Source organism: Micromys minutus (assembly GCF_963924665.1).
Source record: "Micromys minutus genome assembly, chromosome: 24".
In the NCBI taxonomy this organism is placed as follows: domain Eukaryota; kingdom Metazoa; phylum Chordata; class Mammalia; order Rodentia; family Muridae; genus Micromys; species Micromys minutus.
Window position 1 is genome coordinate 45,766,747 of NC_137959.1, and position 18,160 is coordinate 45,784,906.

The following is an 18,160-nucleotide window of genomic DNA, read 5'->3' on the forward strand; positions in this document are numbered from 1 at the left end:
AAAGCATTTGGTGGTGACTGGGATGTAGCTCAGTTTGTGTGTTATCCTAGCACAGCATTGGGTTTTTAAGATGGTAAGGGGTGACCGATTCTTGTGTTTATTTTGTCTTCTATGAGCCTGCCTGCCAGCCTTGGCCTTTGTGAACGGCCTCCTTCCTGGATAGCCCAGATCCTTCCCTGTTCTCCACAGCCCTGCAAGAAGAGCGCTCTGCGCCACCAGAATTCGATGGAAAGGAAGAGCCGGCCACTGTTATAAGTTCTCATTAAATACTGGTTAGACTAGAGGATCCAATTTCCAGTCCTGGCGAGAGGAGCTTCAGGCAGCACCATGGCCAGCGCCCACTGATTCACAGCCCGCAGTGGCCGCCTCTTAAGGGGGAAGACGCTTTGCCAAGCAGCCGGAAACCAGGCAAGCCACTTAGATTCCTTATAGGAGGACTGGCTATGACCCAGAAGGAAAAACAATGGCATTTGAGTGAGAAGACTTAACTTCCTAACTTCTGTTCCTAAGGAGCTCACCCTTAGGTCTGTGAACAGTGAGAGGTGGAGACAGGTCTTTCGTTTGCCCACTGCCTACTCCCAGTAAATAAAGACAACAGACACTTTATTGGAGCAAAACAGAATGGCTGGCTTTAATGCTTCAAGTTTTCCATTTCCTTCCACAGGGCTTTGTTTGAAAAATAACAAAATGAGGTAAAACGAGTCAATCTATGTACACGTCACAAACAGGCGCCGACTGCAGTGGCGGCGACGGAGCCACGGCGGAGGATGGGGCGACCCTGCAGCCACAGCACGATGGTCGATTGACGTCCTGAGGAGAGAGAGCGCGTACGAAGACGCGGGTGCGCCTAGAAGCATTTGCGGTGCACAATGGAGGGGCCAGCCTCGTCGTACTCCTGCTTGGTGATCCACATCTGCTGGAAGGTGGACAGCGAGGCCAGGATGGAGCCGCCGATCCACACAGAGTACTTGCGCTCAGGGGGGGCGATGATCTGCAAGACAAAGAGTGTCAGGTGCCTGCGTGTTCCCCCCGCCCCGGTCTCCGCCCATACCGGGCATGCCATCCACCTTGATCTTCATGGTGCTGGGAGCCAGAGCTGTGATCTCCTTCTGCATGCGGTCAGCAATACCAGGGTACATGGTGGTGCCCCCTGACATGACGTTGTTGGCGTACAGGTCCTTCCTGATGTCGATGTCACACTTCATGATGCTGTTGTAGGTGGTCTCATGGATCCCCGCAGACTCCATACCTGGTGCCCGGGGGAAGAGGCAGAGTCAGACTAAGGGCACCGGCGGGTGGAGACCCTATACTCTGAGGCGTGGGACGAGGGAAAATTGATCCGGGCACTCCAGCCGAGCTGGCGGCTCACCGATAAAGGAAGGCTGGAAGAGCGTCTCCGGGCAACGGAAGCGCTCGTTGCCGATGGTGATGACCTGCCCGTCGGGCAACTCGTAGCTCTTTTCCAGGGAGGAGGAAGAGGCAGCGGTGGCCATCTCATTCTCGAAGTCCAGGGCCACATAGCACAGCTTCTCTTTGATGTCGCGCACAATCTCACGCTCAGCTGTAGGGGCAGAAGCAGTGGGCGGCCTCAGAGCAAGGCCTGGGGCCTGTGCTCACCCTCCGCCCGCCCACCCGCAGCGGGCTTTGGGAGCACGCACCTGTGGTCACGAAGGAATAGCCACGCTCAGTGAGGATTTTCATCAGGTAGTCAGTGAGGTCGCGACCAGCCAGGTCCAGACGCATGATAGCGTGTGGCAGGGCATAGCCCTCATAGATGGGCACGTTGTGGGTGACACCGTCCCCAGAATCCAACACGATGCCTGTGCAGGCAAGGAAGGGGCAGTGTTTGAGTGGAGGGGACCAGCAGAGAGAGCAGACAGCGGTACAGGACTGGGATAAGGGATTGGATGCACATGGTGCAGGGGATTAAGAAGCTGGGCTGGAATGTTGAGGCGACACCAGCTTAGTCAGAGTGGGCCATATGTGAGCACTTACCGGTGGTACGGCCGGAGGCATAGAGGGACAGCACCGCCTGGATAGCCACATACATGGCAGGCACATTGAAGGTCTCAAACATGATTTGAGTCATCTTCTCCCGGTTAGCTTTGGGGTTCAAGGGGGCCTCAGTGAGCAGGGTGGGGTGCTCCTCAGGGGCCACACGCAGCTCATTGTAGAAGGTGTGGTGCCAGATCTTCTCCATGTCGTCCCAGTTGGTGATGATGCCGTGCTCGATGGGGTACTTCAGGGTCAGGATACCTCGCTTGCTCTGGGCCTCGTCTCCCACGTAGGAGTCCTTCTGACCCATACCTACCATGACACCCTGCAGATGGAGACATCAGATACTTGTTACTACTGCTGGGGGACAGGGAGAACACAGGCTGTATTTGGAGAGCCTATCCTCCCCTGCTAGCAGCCTGACCTGGTGACGGGGCCGGCCCACGATGGATGGGAACACAGCCCTGGGGGCGTCATCCCCGGCAAAGCCAGCTTTCACCAGGCCAGAGCCGTTGTCACACACAAGAGCGGTGGTCTCGTCTTCGTCACACATGGTGTCTAGTTTCTGCAAAGACAAGGTGTTGAGCGTTGTGTATGGGATGGGGGTTAGGTTGAGGCTCTGCTTAACCCATCTTCACTTTGGACATCTGGAACCTCCTTTCCCCATCCCCTCCCCTTGCACGGGGCCAGAGGATGCTCTCCTATTTCAAGGCTGTACTTTCCAACACGGGAAGCAGTTTGTGGACCACACTAAGTCCTCCAAGTAAGCGTGCAGGGGACATCCTGAGATCCTCTGCCTTCATGGTTGGCCACATGTGCCACAGCTGTGCTAATGCTATCCTCTCACAGGTTCGTCTGTGAAGGGGGCATAAGGCCTGCTGCCCACCCGTCTGTGGTCTGCCCAGGGAAGGGTAGTCTATCTCAACTCTGGCAAAGTTGCCCATTGGAACACGGCATTCCAAACTCCGAAGGAACCCTTCCACCTGTCTCCTAGTTCAGAGAAGAGTAGCCGGGCTTGTTGCCCTTTGGAAAAGCCTAGAGCTCAAAGGGAGTTGCCCCAGGGCTAAGACAATGCTTGACTCTCTCCAAAGTCATCTTCAAATCAGTCTCCCAGGGGCTGAGGCGTAGCTCTGTGGGAGACCCAGCCCACCTCCTGCATCCCAAGGGGCCAGATTTAACCCCAGCAGAGAAAGGGGTGGAAAGGAAGAAGAGAGGGATGAAAGGCAGAAGGGGAAAATATAATTTAGGGAGAGAAATCTCAACCAACCAGGGGCTGGTGTGTGGCTCAGTAGGAAAGCACTGGTTGCTCACTTGCAGGAGGGCTTGGATTTGTCCCCAGAAAGAGGGGAGGGAGGAGTCTGAGGGTGGTCAGACCCCAGGCATATCCTAAATGCCTAGTCAGCAGCCCAAATGGGCTGGAGTTTAGAGAAATTTCCAGAGCTCAGTGCTAAATACAGGCCCAAGGCTCAACAGCTTTCTCTGCTGGGTCTCCAGGTTACCTCCCCACCTTACCTGCTGCTCTGACTCTGGCCCTGGGTGCCGAGAGCGTAGGAAGTGAGGCTTCACGTCCCTGTGACTGCCTGCCCCTAGCTCAGGTTTTTATATAGTCCCAGGAGCTCTCTCCACACCGCCCCGAAGGAATGTTGCTGCCCTTCCCAAGCCATATTTGGGTGTCGGGCACTAGAGTCCCTTCCTTCGGCTGGTTCTCAGCCTGGGTCCCCGCCCGGGTCTCCTGCACTGACCAAAAAAGGAGAGGACTGGCCCTGGCCCAGGTAGCTAGGACCGGACCGGGCCGTATATGGAGAGTATCCCCAGCTGTCTGCTCCTCCCAACTGGCTCCAAGGCTCTCTGAAGGGCTGGGCCGGACCAAAGGTCACTGTTTTGCAGATCACTGGTCTGTATTTCCTGAGTTTTACCTGTTTCAAAGGTTTCTCCAGATCTGCCCACCTGGGCACATAATTGATGACCTGCCACAATGCGCTCCATTTATGGGTTCTTAACCCGGACTAGCAAACCCTGATGCACAAGCCCAGGGGAGGGAGCCCTGTTGTCAGGTGAGCTGGGAGGGGTCAAGGGAACCAGGTAGGGATGGAAAATAACCCCCATATTTGATCTCCGTTTTCTTTCCCCCTTCAAAGCTCCCCAATCCAGAGATCTGATACGCGTTACCCCCATTCACCCCCACAGGCTGTCAGTCAGTGTAGGACATGCAGCTGTCACTGGGCAGACAACTGGTGGAAGAGAGGGGAGGAGGTAGTGAGAGGAGGTGCGGTGGCTATGTGGCCCTGGCACAGGGAATGTGAGGCCGGGACATTAGAGCTGTCCCTGCATTCTACAGTGTACTCCTGAAAGGAACAGAAGGGTCAGTGTATGCGTGCGTGCCCCAAGCTCCGGAATTGACCGTCATCTAGTTGGCTAGGCTGAGCAAATGGTAGCCATTCTCCTTTGGTGGCACTGAAGAAAGGGTCACACCTGGAACTGCTGGAACCTAGAGGGAATGGATGTACCTTCTAAGGAGCACTAAAAACCCTAGACGGGAGCCCAGGAGCAGCCCCTCCCAGGCAGACTCATCTTTATATTTAGAGGATGATGCCTGTCAGGCCCGGCTGCTTCCCATCTACCTTGGGGCCACCACCTGCCAGGCCTGTGTGGGTTCTATTTATACCGCTGATAGATGGGGATCTGCCTTTGGGTTTCTAGAAGGAGCTACTTGTGAAAGCTGGGGTGGGGGTGTGAGTAGAGGTCATCTCTTGGCGCCTCTCTCAATTTGGGCAGGGAGAGGGATAAGAAAGCCCAAAGAAAACTGTTCTGTGACCAAGCAGGCGACATGCTTTGAGGGGTGCATCAGAGCCAAGCCACCATGGAGCCATTCACTTTTCTGATGGCTTAAGCGCTCCCAAAATAGCTGTTTCCATTTGGAGTGGAACTTAGCAGCTGGGACAGGTGCAGAGCCTCTGCTCTCAGAGGCCATGAAGCGAGGCCAGGCTCCCACCCAGCAGGCATCAGCTCTGTGACTTCGCCTTCACCCTGTGCCAGGACAATGGCACTGTTAGAAAGAAGGAAGCATCGAATGCATAGAGTTCACCTTTGAGTAGGGAGAATTGTTCTGATGCTCTGGACCTCAGCGAGGCCAGGCTGTACATACTGCCCCACACTCCAGTACGCCTGCCCGTGGATTTCTCAGCTCTGTGTGAGTCAGCACATTCAAAGTGGACCATGAACACGTGAACTCAGGAAACCTGCTGCGCCACACCTGGAGCAGTGCGCAGGGCAGATGAACTCTAATCTCAGTTGCACCCTTTCCTGACAGTTTTCCCCTGGAATTCTGGCTGGGTTCTCTTCCTGCTGGTCTCCCAAATGCTTGTGTACGGGGCACTTATGCCACCAGGCGACACACCCAGACCTCTCTCTCTCCTTTGCCCCTTCACCCCTCACATCCTGTTAGTCACTGCAGTATCTACCCAGAAGCAAACACAGCCAACAGGCAACGCTTCAATCTCCTAGACCTCTGTTGTAGTGTAGGTCTGTATTAGCACCAGTGTATTCGCTGGTGGGCAGCAGGTTGGCTCTACCCTTCCAACCCTTGCAGCAGCTCTGGAACCACAGAGCCTCTCAGGGAGTCCTCTCCCTCCACTCGGGTAGATTCTGGGGATTGAATTCAGGCTGCTCATCTTGCTTACCTGCTGAGCCTCAGCAGCTGGTTCTTATGAGTAAAAAAACAGATAAAAGGAAAACCCGGTTTTTATTAAGGCCCCAGCACATCAAAATGCAGATCCATACAAGGACCCGCCCGCCATCCTAGCAGGGAGGGGAAACTGGAAAAGCTCCTTTGAGAACATAAGTGTGCAGAGTACTGTCCCCACATAGTACAAAGGTGCTCCACTGCAGCCTGAGGCTCATTTCCAAACTCAAGTCCCAGGCTTTCAGCTCAACCAGCTATCTGTGTTTATTTTGGATATGAGCTGAATGTCATGGTCCACATGCCTTAAAAATCTGTTCTAGCCAGGGCTAGTGTGCACACTTGTGGTCTTAGCACTTGGGAGTGCTGAGGCAGAGGACTGAGAGTCTGAGGCCAGCCAGGGCTGCATAGTGAGATCTTATCTCAAAAAGTTTATTTTATACAACGCGTGCATATGTACATTTTATACAATATACATACATTGTGTCATACACATGATAAACATATATACAACATATACACTGTCTGCTCTTTCAGCATGTATTGTATTTTATACAGGACTATCATGCCATTCTGAGGACAGACTGGGAGTGGGTGGTGGAAGCTATAGAGGGGCCGCGGTTACCTGGAAACACTCAGAATATGGGACCCTGACGCCTGAGATGCGGGGAGTTTGTCCTGGAGACCTCAGGCTGCCCCCACAGCAGCCAGTCAAAGGAATGAAACAATAAAACCTCTCTCTCTGTGCCTCACACAGGTTGCCAAGGTCCTTCCCAGGGGTTTGTAGCAAGTATGCCTGTCCTACCCAGGTCCTGACTGACTCACACATCCTCAGAACGCAGCATACTCACCTCAGGGACAAGGGTGGCTGCTGTCACTCACAGTCCTAATTAGTTCATGTGCTGAACTAACAGATGGGCCAACAAGGGTCCCAAGAAGAATGTGTCACTGGGTACCAGGACACATTTTTGGCTACTTGATTTAGAAACAAATCATTAATTCTTCAGTGCCCAGTTTTTAAAATGGAAGTAAAGATATTCAAAACAGAAAGTCTCAATTTCATTTTCACTGTTGGAATAAGTTTAAATGTCTACCATTCTGGAGTTGCAATAGTTGACATAAAGGTTTAGCTCCTTCCTTCACACAGGGAGGCCACAGCCAGAGCTCCCAGAGCAACACCTTTGGACAGACCAGCCCTGGTGAGACTTGAAACCATCCTAGGCTTATGAGTCATAGCCAATGCCAGTACCATATTTGGTAGCAGTGACAACTTATCAATAGCTCTGAAAGCCATGCAAACACCTTACAACTTTAAGACTCACCCATTATTGATGGGTGTAGTGTCCCACACCTTTCACCCCAAACTCAGAAGGCAGGTGGATCCGAGGTCACCCTGGTCTACAATAGTGAATTCCAGGTCAGCCGGAGTTATGTAGTGGGACCCCTGTCTTAATGTGTTTGAGGCAATTTATTATCCCAGCATCCTTTGTTCTAATGCTTCTTATTGGCAGCTGCTACCTGTCCAGTGATCCTGTTCAGATCACTGTCCCTGAGGTGTTAGCTTGTGGCCCCCATCTTGGTCCTTTTCCACCACTTTCAGCCCCTCCAGGTCTTGGAGGACTCTGCGGGTTACACTTAAAGCCTCTGCTGAAGAGGCTAGGCCTGATACCACTTCTCTGCCGTCCTCTGTAGATCTTGGTCACGGAACCAACCCTGTGCCACCGCGGAGGTACAGGTTCCGTCTGTGGAAGCAGCTCATGTGTAGAACCAGTTCTCGTCATTGGGGCAAGCTCTTTACGGAGTCCACCCATTCGGGGACTTTCAGCTTCCTGGACTTTTTGAGGAAGGCTGCCAGAGCCGACGAACTGCTGGTTAACATCTTTACAGTAACTCCGATCATCATGTGGCCTCCGTGATGCCAGCCAGGGGAAAGGGCCCCCCCCTTTTAAAGATTTATTTATTTATTATATGTAAATATACTGTTGCTGTCTTCTGAAACATCAAGAAGAGGGCATCGGATCCCATTCCAGATGGTTGTGAGCCACCATGTGGTTGCTGGGATTTGAACTCAGGACCTCTGGAAGAACAGTCAGTGCTCTTAACCACTGAGCCATCTCTCCGGCCCTTACTTCTAATTTTTAAATCAATGGAGAAAGTGAGGAACATTCCCAGTGAATTACCAGCTAAGCCAGTAAAGATCTCACCTTTATTTTGCTAAGTAGGTACTTCCCTCTGGCAGAGAGAGGGAGAGGGAAAGAGAGAGACTGACTGTACACTCAAAGGTGACTCAACCTTACAATCCCCGAGACAGGAGTAACTGTGTGCACGGAGGCAGTGCTGGGGAGACTCCGTCTCACTGGACCAAGGGAGGCTGGAGAAGGGCAGCAACACAGAAACGAGGGCACTTCAAGTGGAAAAGGAGAGGACACCTTACAGCTGAAAAAGAACATCAGGGCTGCACCTCCTTTTCTATCACAACCCCCACATAAAGCATGGAGAACCCAGTGCCAGATAAAACAGACTTCATGTTGATTAAGACCCAAGTTTTTTGGCCTCAATACTTTTATAAGCAAACATTTATACAAAATTTAGAAACAACCATTTCTACAAATGTCACATCTGTCCTTGGACATAATACTCATAATTTGCTTTTAGAACAAACTCAAAGTAAGAGTTGGACTTGAGGCTTCGCAGCTGCTCTGCTTGCAGCAGGTCCGTCACCTCTGGCAAATATTCGCTGAGCTGGATGCCTGCAAACAAAAGACACGGTCACTTCTGATTTCTGAGACTCCTCAATAGATGAGTTGCGAAGTCCCCGAGCAAAGGGGCCCACACTGCAGCCTCCTCCCATGCAGAGCCCTCAGGGGACAGCAGCCTCTTTGGAGCCCACAGGTTGTAATGGTCAGAGCAGGTTCTCCAGAGGAAATCTTACGTAGAATCTGAAATTGTCTTTTTTTCCTCTACAGTTTAAGGCATTTCTTTGATGTGTAAGTTTTCAACTAAGTCACTTCTATGTTGTCTTGGGGGAATAATTTAATATCAACACTGTCACAGAGCTGGCCACAGTACTGCAGAGGTTACAGCTCAACCAGGGCGCTTGTCCTTCCAGCACTCAGGATGCCAAAGGATCCTTGAACCTGACAGCCTAAGAGCAGCCTGGGCAGCAAGCAAGCCTTTGCACTTCAGGCACCAGGATGCGGGGATTAGGAAAGAGGAAGCAGCGCATAAGCCACCTAATTACAACACCGAATGTGACCTCATCTGACAAAGAAACAGGACAGGACTTAAAATGAGCACAGTCTTATAGTCTGTTACATTACTTTCAGGTTCCCTTTGTTGAGGCAGAGTTTCCCTGTGTAGCCCTAGCTGTCCTGGACTTGCTTTGTAGACCAGGCTGGACTTGTACTCACTGAGATCCACCTTCCGAGTGCTGGATTAAAGGCGTGCACTAGCTTTGTAACCAGGCCTGGCTTTCTGGTTTTACAGAGAACACCCTTGTCAAATAAAAGTATTCTTGATGTATCCAGCACCATTTTTTTTTTTTTGTATTTGTTATAAGTTGAATAATTCAATATCATCAAAGCCCAAAAGGTCTACTGGGCAACTGTGTGCCAGGTAGGGCAGCCATGTTTTATGTAGACTGAATGACACAGCTTGCAGCACCTGCACAGGGAACGTTAGGGGTTGTGTGACTGTCATCCTAATGACTGCCATTCTTAGTCTTTCTGCAGGGTCGCTGGACCCAGGATCCATTTACTCACTGGCTGTTCAAATACAGCATCTCTGTATCTACAAAGACCTGCCAGGGGCAGGCCAGCTGGTCTGCGAACTCCTGGGACTCGGTACCCGGTGTTGGTCACACCTGCCCTGTGCAGACTTTCTGTCTTCTGTACCTTTCTGACACTGTTAAGCTCCCAGTACAAAGAAAGGCAGAGGTCTTCTGAGACTCATCTTTCCCAGGCTCTGCAGGTGCGGGCCTTTTTCAGCAAATGCGATTTCCTCACTGCTTTAGACACAGGCATTCTCAGTTCTTAGTTTTACTTCTAAATTAAATTTTAGTCTTAATGTCTAAAATTTGTGCAAAGTCTTGCAATTTAATTTTTTAAAAAAGATTTAAAAAATCGTTATGCATTTTAATATCATTATGCATGAGTATTTTGTGCACACACATGTGCCTGGTGTTCTCAGAGGCCAGGTGCTCTATCCCATGGAAATGGAGGGATAGATGGTTGTGAGCCACCATGGTTGCTGGGAATCACACCCAGCTTCTCAGGAACAAGCACAAGTGTTCCTAACTGTTTAGCCATCTCTCCAGCTCCAATTTTTAAATTATATTTTCTTTTAAAATATATTTATTTGTTTTACATGTATGAGTGTTCTGCTGCAAGTATGAATGTATACCACACACGTGTGCACACACATGTGCCTGATGTCTGCAAAGGCAAGGACTTTAGATTCCGTGAGACTGGAGTTACAGTTACCTGTGGGGGCTTGGATAGAACAAGAGCTCTTCACTGAAGAACCAGCTCACTAGCCCTAACCCACGTCCTCTCAAAGAGTGTGTGTAAAGCTCAGAGGACAACTTCTGGGAGTTGGTTGTTTCCTTCCACTTTATATGAACTCAAGTCCTCAGGCCTGGTGGAAGTTCTCTACTTGCTGAGATGGCCCAGCAGCCCTTGGTTTTTAATTTCATATACCATGTGTGTTCTGATGACTATGGAAGCCATGGTGGGTGCTGCTTACTAAGGAGCTGAACGTACAGCGGTGAGCTGCCTGGCATGGGAGCTGGGAGGGGGGAAGTGAGCGTCGTCCTCTGAAGAGCAGGAGCAGTGTCAGCTGCTAAGCCCCTTCTCCGGGCCTCTTGTCATTTATTCTGGAGCAGCTCAGGAAGGAATACACTTAGAGTCTATCTCTCATTTCACATTTGCAGTTTTTGCAGGAGTCAGAAGTCACAGACTTTTGCTGTTACAACCAGAGTCTGTGTCATCATAAGGAGGACTTTACCTGAACCTTGTTAACCCTGGGTCCCCAGTGCAGGAAAGCAGCTCACCGAGAACAAGGCTTTCCCACACGAGATCCCGGGTCATCTGACCCAGCACAGGTCATGCTGGCAACACACAGTCCCCATGACATCTAAAACCAACTAGCAACATTTTCTGTGTAACATTTAGTTGTCCTGAACTCCCTTTGTAGACCAGGCTGGGCTCAAACTCTGCTTGCCTCTGCCTCCTGAGTGTTGGGATTAAAGGTGTGCTCCACCAAGCCTGGCTACATTTCATCTTTAATAGTTAGTAAACCACTTACCGTCTTTTATAAGTTTCTGCAAGATCTTTACAAACACACTGTCTTTAGACACTTCGATTGGATCATCTTTGCCATCTGAACCAGACCAGCTGAAAAAGAAAAGATCGAGGTGAACGGAATCATCATGGCAGCTGAGACACATGGCTTTTGCCTGCTACTGTGGCCTGATGGCTTTGGGATGATGAAATGGGTGTCAAGTTCTATTACACTGCTCTAAGTTATCAAAGTAATGGACTTTAAATGTGGGACCCGTCTAGGTCTGTATTTGCCTGAGCTATACTGGTAGCACGTGCCATCAATGCCACTACCACAGAAGCTTTAAAAAGACTTTTGTGTTTTTAGACACAGCGTTTTGCTATGTAGTGCAGGCTAGCCCCTTCTTTATCCCCATGCCTCACCTCTCAGGTGCTGTAGAACTACAGGCATGTTATACTTGTTGAGGCATCTTTCTGAAGAAAATGCTTCAAGTAGCAGATCTAGTCAGCATCCTAAAATGCTGGCTTCCCAAGCACTGCAGTATCAACGGTTCTCAGCAATTTCTGTCTTTCCTGTCCGTGAATGCACTATGTCACAGTTAGCAAGAGTGGCTTCTTCCCAGTGGCACATGGTGCTCCGTGTACACAGCCACAGCCAATCTAAAACTCAAGACTAGAAGCTAGGACAAGGCTTAGTGTCTGCCATCCAGGTCTGATGTCCCAAGTTAGATACCAGGTAAAGGTAGGGAAGGAGAGAACTTCTAAAGTTATTCTCTGACCTCTACCACTCCCACACACAAGGGTTAAAAAATTTAAACTAGGGCAGGGAGTTCTCATCAAAATTACTGTTTCTAAGAGCGGAAGAGCTGGTCCTGCTCCTCACTCAGGAGCCAGTCCAGGGCAGAGGAGAGCTGGCTCTGGAGGAGGGCGTGCAGGTGAGCCAGCCTGAGGGCAGGACAGCTGCCCTTGCCTCTGGTTGACGGGGGCACTGGGCGGCCTAGCTGAAGCAGTGCTGGAAAGCTTGCCCTGGTGGTGCACTGACCAACTCAGTTACCACCTAGGCCCAGATTCAGAGCTCTGACTGGCCCACCCCAAAATCTATATAATCTTCAAATGGTGTAAGAACCAGTCCCGCTGATCCAAAGCTGCGGGATTTCTGTGACACAGAGCAACAACAGGATAACCAGGAGGCGGTCCAGTGAGGATCCAATACTGATGGTGTCACAGAAGCCAGAGATCTGAAACCAGATCAATGACTCATTGCAATGAGCATAGCAAACGAAGCTGTGTGGACAGAGGGATCTGTGTGTGGGACACAGCGTGATGGACTCCAGTCTCCACAATGGGATGTTTCTGTGCTTTTGCTGTTGTTATTTGTATTTGGAGGAGGGGAGGCTGCAAGGGCAGAGGGAGGCTGTGAGGGACTGGGAGATGAGCAGGGCTAGGGTGTGTGATGTGAAACTCACGAAGAATCAGTCAGAAGTAAACCATGGTGTGTTATGCTCAAAGCTGAAATGCCCACAAGCACATAAACCATCTTGTGTACCAAGTCACAGTTGGGCTGGGAGCAGCTCCTGCCTGTGGACCTGGAGCCAGCGGACTTACTCGTCTCTCTGCAATGCTCTGCACAGAATCTCCAGCTTCAGGTCATCGATGCTCACATCTTCTTCCTTAACAGCAAACAGAACAACCCGATTGAGCTTGCTTTAAAAATAAAGTGCACAGTAAACTTTCATTACACTGGCCCCTAATTAACACTGTTGTTCTACATTAATTCAGTCACCACCATCTATAACACTTACTTATGTTTCTGAATATTTTGCTTCTATCTATATATAAATGTACTGTATGTGTGCATGATGCCCAAAGAGGCCAGCAGAGGGCACAGGATCCCTTGCACCTGGAGTTATGGATGGTGTGGATGTGAGGAACCGCCTGGGTTTTCTGCAGAGGCGGCAGGTGCTCTTTGCTGACTCCGGCCCGCTGCACCCTTTCCTCTAAAGTGTCAGCTCTGCTCAATCTGTGCTGGCGTCAGATCACTGAGTGCATCAGGAACTCTTGGCGGTTAAAACCTACCAAGTAAAGTGGTGCCTTGTACATGAAGATCTGGCCCCAGGGTGAGGGGCACATTTGTAATCTCTGCTGGGGAGGGAGAGAAAGGAGATCGCTGGGTCTCACTGGCCAGCCAGGCCAGTCCAATGATGAGCTCCAGGCAAACAAACGGCCTTGTCTCAAGGGATGTGTGTGAATGGTGCTCCTGAGGATGACACTCTGTGTTGCCCTCTGGCCTCCATACCCAGGTGCCCAGACGTACACATTCATATACAAACAGAAATAAAAAAACCAAATGGTTATATAGCCAGGCATGGTGGGCGGCACTCAGCAGCGGGGAGACTTAAGAGGGCTTCCATCATTCACACCCTAGCTCAAAAACAAAACAAAAACCTCACGCCACCCAGAAAAACCCCAAGTCCCAAAGGAGCTGAAGTGATGGCACAGCAGTGAGCGGCAGAACAGGATGTGGCTTCTGGCGCCACACTGAGGTTCCAGGTCTCAAAATCCATACACATATTAAAAAGAAAGTTATCACCATGACTCTAAAACCAATCAAGCACCTTCTTTCTTATTACACAGCTGAGGAACATAACCCAGAGCCTCTGCATTTGCATTCTGACTGCTGAAAGCTTCCATTAGGTGGCTACTAAGGAATACTTTAAGACTTTGAAAAGTTCCTTTAAAGTTTATTTTGAAGGCCAGTGCTCAGCAGGTAAGGGCACTTGTCACAAAGCCAAAGACCTGATTTTGCTCCTGGGAATCCACCTGGTATAAGGAGGGCTTGGCAGTCTGCCCTCCACACATAAACATATAAATAGCCCATTTGTTTTCACTTACACAGAAAGCCATCTGGAAATGTGGTGCTTCCCACCTTGTAACAGTCTGGGTGGATGTCTGCCTTCGCAGGTAACTAACTTTAGGCTCTTAACCAAAATTGAGTCTTTTCATGGGGTCATCTTTTTACATGTATGCAGATGCCTGTGGCGGTGTTTTCTCTTTTTCTAACTTTTTCTCACTCTGTACACCAGGCTGGTCTCAGACTCAGAGACCCAGCGGCCTCTGCCTCCTGAGTGCTGAGATTAGAGGTGTGTGACGCTGCCCAGACAGTGATCTCTTACCTCATCAATATACTCCAGCAAGTCCAAGGCTTTCTTGAAATCATACTCATTGGCTCTTCTGTTTTCTTCGCAGATATACAGCTGTCATAAGTACAAGGCAGATGACCCGTACCAGTTAGGGAGGAAATAAGTCTTTATTTTCTCTCACATAATCTGAATGTATTTTTGTAGCCAAATAACAATGTCTCATCTGGAAGCTATATCGTGTCTATAGAAAATCATCTAACAATGGCTATTCTAAGCCAAAAGTTAATTTGTATAATGCAATATACAGGTATATTTTTAAAATGCCAAAAGATGTGCATTCTTAGGTGACGAGTACAGTGCAAGCTTTCCCGCAGGCTCTCTGGTACGAGCTTTGACACGTCCCATGTCCCATCCTTGAGCTCACGGGAGATTCGGCATCTGGCTTTGGAATGCTACTCTTTCAAACGCCTTCACAACTACAGCCCAGCACACAGCTGTGTGTGGTGAGCTGAGCGCTTGCCTAGCATATGAGGCCCTGGGTTCCAGTGCTTGACACCACAGAAGTGAACAAACACCTGTGACCCAGTCTCTCTGTGACACATGTAACAGACACATGTCACTCAAAATCCTGCCATCTTTTAATCAAAAACTTTAAAAAAATTAGTAGTGGTACACAACTTTAATCTCAGCACTCAGGAGGCAGAGGGGTTTCCAAGTTCAAAGCCAGCCTGGTCTACAAAGTGAGTTCCAGGACAGCCAGGGCTACACAGAGAAACCCTGTCTTGAAAAAACAAACAAAACAATTTTGATTAAAATTACCAATATGAGTTTTTCCTATCTCCTTCTGCTTAGCATTATATGTCATAAGACAAATTTCATTTTTAAAAACTATATAATTCTTTAAAATTTTCCTAGTTTTTGCTACCAGAGTCTTAAATCCATGTTTTGCAAAATCCCTCTGCCTCCACCTCTGAAGCAGGAGAGCAGCATTTAAATGTGTGCTGTGTCTGAGCAAGCTGTAATCCCATGAATCACAGCATGCACAGTTTACATCTTAGATCTCTCAATTAAATGCTCTCTCTGGAGAGTGCACCATTCAGAAGCTGTTGCTAACCAGGGCCCACACGCAAGGTCCTGGACTGCTTGCTTTCCTTTAAGTGCAATGAGAGCAGACTCAGGGAGAAATGCAGAGGAGGAGGAAGGCACAGTGCACAGCACCAGCTGCTCACCTGATGCATCCTAGATGCTCTGGCCTTGCCTGGATCACTGTTGCCAGGAAACAGTGAGTACTTAGGCCTGTGCTTCTGGGCTCCACAAGCCAGCTTTGCTAAGAGACTGCAGAGTAAAACCTAGAAACAGTCACCTCACAGCAAGCACTCCTTCTCTAAGAAAGCATCTTACTGTGATTCCTACAAGTCCTCAGAAGAAGGGAGCACCACGAGGGCCGGGTAGCTGCTTCTTCCTAATTCTTTCTGCTCCTAACAGCTTTTCTAGGGGAAAGGTCTCTGGCTGGACGCTCCAGAGTATGGCCTAGCAAACCCAAGCTTGTTCTGGGTGAGGACACAGGACAAGGCTGTGAGCTCTAAGACTTACACTGATAAGCTGTGGTGCGGTCAGCACGGGCATGGCACTAAGACTCAGCTGTCTCTCGGTCAGCAGCTGCTCTGGCAGGGTCTCCTGATGCAGCAGGAAGCGTTCTTGCTCAGCCATGGCTGGTGATCAAGGACACAAGGGGATTTCACTACCGCCATTCAAATGCAAATGAAAGCCAACCAGCTCTAAACCGCTCTAAAGCTACCCCACTGTCTCCAGGTGTTATGCCTTTAACTGCTTATTCATTGCCAGCCACAGATTTACTGTTTGATCCAAGACCACAGCAGGAGAAAGCATCTGCCAAGAGAGAAAGCTACTCCAGGAGATGCGTGGCCCAGCTGCAGGCCTCACTTCAGGGCGGCTCAGTGAAGGAGTATGGTGCTGGTATCCAGAAAGAAAACCAAGTGTTAGTCAACGTGCACCCCTGCACTGACTGGATGGGTTCCAGCCCTCTCTGCATGGTGCAGGTTTTCTGCCCAGATGCACTCTGTGCGTCCACCACAGCAGTCACAAGAGACAGTCTGCAGCACAGCATGCCCACCCACAGCAGCAATGTTCCACAAACTCTCAGCAAGCAAAACAAAACCAAAATCACAGTACTTCCTTCAGGAGGTGGATACCTCCAATCCACATCCCCTCGCCCTCCATTCAAAAGTTTGCACAGAAATTACTCATAGAACTCAATAAATTTATTTAAGTTTTGAGACCAAGATTTGCCAGCTTCTACCTCCTAGTGGATTACAGGAATGCCCAACCACCTCTAACTCTTCCAATTAAAATAAACAAACAGGATTTCACATAGCCCAGGCTGGCCTTCAGTTTCCTAGAAAACCTTAGAACAGGCATGTTCCCTCCTCCATTCCTTTTTCTATCATAGGGAGGCTGCTGACCTCAGGACACTTACATTCAAGTATTTCGGAAGGTATTCCTAAAAATGAGGACACGCCTTTACTTCCAGAACTAGGGAGGCAGAGGCAGAAAGATCTTCAAGTTTGAGGCTAGCCTGGTCTACAGTGAGTTCCAGGACAGCCAGGACTACACAGAAACCCTGTCCCAAAAATAAAATAAAAAACCAAAACCAAAAACAAGAGCTGGAGAGCTGGCTCAGCAGTTAAGAGCACTGACTGCTCTTCCAGAGGTCCTGAGTTCAAATCCCAGCAACCACATGGTGGCTCACAACCATCTGTAATGGGATCTGATGCCTTCTTCTGGTGTGTCTGAAGACAGCGACAGTGTACTTCACACATTAAATAAATAAACAAATGAAATAAACAACAAAACGAGGAAAAGAAAGGACATCTAATAGCAAACAGTATTACGCAGCCTTCTGATATTAACAAGCCTATGGTACTATCATCTAATATTAAATATGTTCTCTCACAGCTTCAGGGCTGATATAGGAAGGTTACAAGTTCAACACTAGCCTGGACTTCATAGTGAGACCCTATTTCAAGGGAAAAAAAGAGAAAAGTTCAAGTTTCCCAGGTGTTCCCAAAACACTCCTCACAGTGGTTTGGTGCCTTCACAGCCCAACTGAAGGTGTGGGCTGGCGCGTGCACAGTGCCCTGCTTCCTGTGGTGACATGCAGGGGCAGGCTAAGCACTGGCAAAGGGACACATGAGCTGATGGCCTGACCGTTCACAACCCTTCGAAGGTGTGAGACATGGGCTTGTCTTAGCTGAGAGGTCTGTGTGCTGACGAGAACACAGATTATCCTTCCCTCAGCTTCTGCATGGGGACCAGAGGTGGACAGGGGATGTCTTCTTCAGTTGCTCTCCACCTTATTTCTTTTTTAGATGGGGCTTCTTAAAACGAAACAAAAGGCAAACTAGAGCTTACTAAGTCGGCTACACCTGCTCACACAGTGAGGATGGATTAGTGACCCGGAAGACAGGCAGCAGCAGCTACTGAAATGGAGTCACTACGGGCAGACAAGGCGTGCCCGCCCGCTCACCTTCAATCTTCTCCTGCAGTGTGTCCTCAGAAAGCTCTGAAGCTAACGCAGCCAGTTTACTCAAGCCAAGAAGGGTTTTCTTCTTTGCAAAGTAACGCGTTTCCACATTTGCCAAACCTAGCAGTGTTGTATGAGCCTACAGGAAACAAAACAAGAGAGCCGTCTGCAAGGAAGACACGGTGAACACGGTGAGCTGGGATCCCAGTCAAAGCACCGGCCACACGGTGAGGTGATCTCAAGCTGGCAAGGCACGCACGAGGGAAACTTAGAAAATGGCGCTCCCTTACACCTGTGTGCTCATTCAATCACAAACACACTTTAATACACAATGGTCTTCTCTGAATTTGAGTTTTGCGTATGTGTTCCTGTTTGCGTGCATGCACATACGTATGTACATGCAGGTCAGAGGTGTTTGGTATCTTTAAAATTTTTTTTTTGAAAACCTATTTTATGTATATGAGTGTTCTATCTATATGAGATCCCATTACAGCTGGTTGTAAGCCACCATGTGGGTGCTGGG

General features: G+C 49.4%; 2 protein-coding genes across 2 annotated transcripts in view; both read right to left on the reverse strand.

Annotated features, from left to right (window-relative positions):
• Positions 1–602: 602 nt before the first annotated feature.
• On the reverse strand, positions 603–3,665 carry ACTA1 (actin alpha 1, skeletal muscle). The gene is made up of 7 exons (XM_080936942.1): positions 3,508–3,665; positions 2,420–2,560; positions 1,996–2,320; positions 1,659–1,820; positions 1,370–1,561; positions 1,068–1,249; positions 603–991 (listed from the first exon to the last, which is right to left on the reverse strand). Exons 2-7 carry the CDS (start codon positions 2,546–2,548, stop codon positions 848–850), a joined length of 1,134 nt encoding a protein of 377 aa, XP_080793068.1. The 5' UTR covers positions 2,549–2,560; positions 3,508–3,665; the 3' UTR covers positions 603–847.
• Positions 3,666–6,246: 2,581 nt separating this feature from the next.
• The window catches only part of NUP133 (nucleoporin 133), a 49,721-nt gene continuing 37,807 nt past the window's right edge, over positions 6,247–18,160 (reverse strand). The window contains exons 21-26 of the mRNA XM_080936701.1: positions 17,641–17,776; positions 15,687–15,805; positions 14,127–14,207; positions 12,559–12,623; positions 10,979–11,067; positions 6,247–8,424 (exon numbers count right to left, since the gene is read on the reverse strand). Coding sequence (XP_080792827.1) covers positions 8,288–8,424; positions 10,979–11,067; positions 12,559–12,623; positions 14,127–14,207; positions 15,687–15,805; positions 17,641–17,776 — 627 coding nt within the window. The 3' untranslated portion in view covers positions 6,247–8,287. The remainder of the gene's footprint in view (positions 8,425–10,978; positions 11,068–12,558; positions 12,624–14,126; positions 14,208–15,686; positions 15,806–17,640; positions 17,777–18,160) is intronic.

Excerpts from the sequence above, each read along its gene's own strand:
- ACTA1 (XM_080936942.1), bottom strand. The coding sequence starts at position 2,548 with ATGTGTGACGAAGACGAGACCACCGCTCTTGTGTGTGACAACGGCTCT. Across the intron at positions 2,321-2,419 it reads TGGGCCGGCCCCGTCACCAG|GGTGTCATGGTAGGTATGGG; the intron begins GTCAGGCTGCTA and ends CTCCATCTGCAG. Across the intron at positions 1,562-1,658 it reads CTATTCCTTCGTGACCACAG|CTGAGCGTGAGATTGTGCGC; the intron begins GTGCGTGCTCCC and ends CTGCCCCTACAG.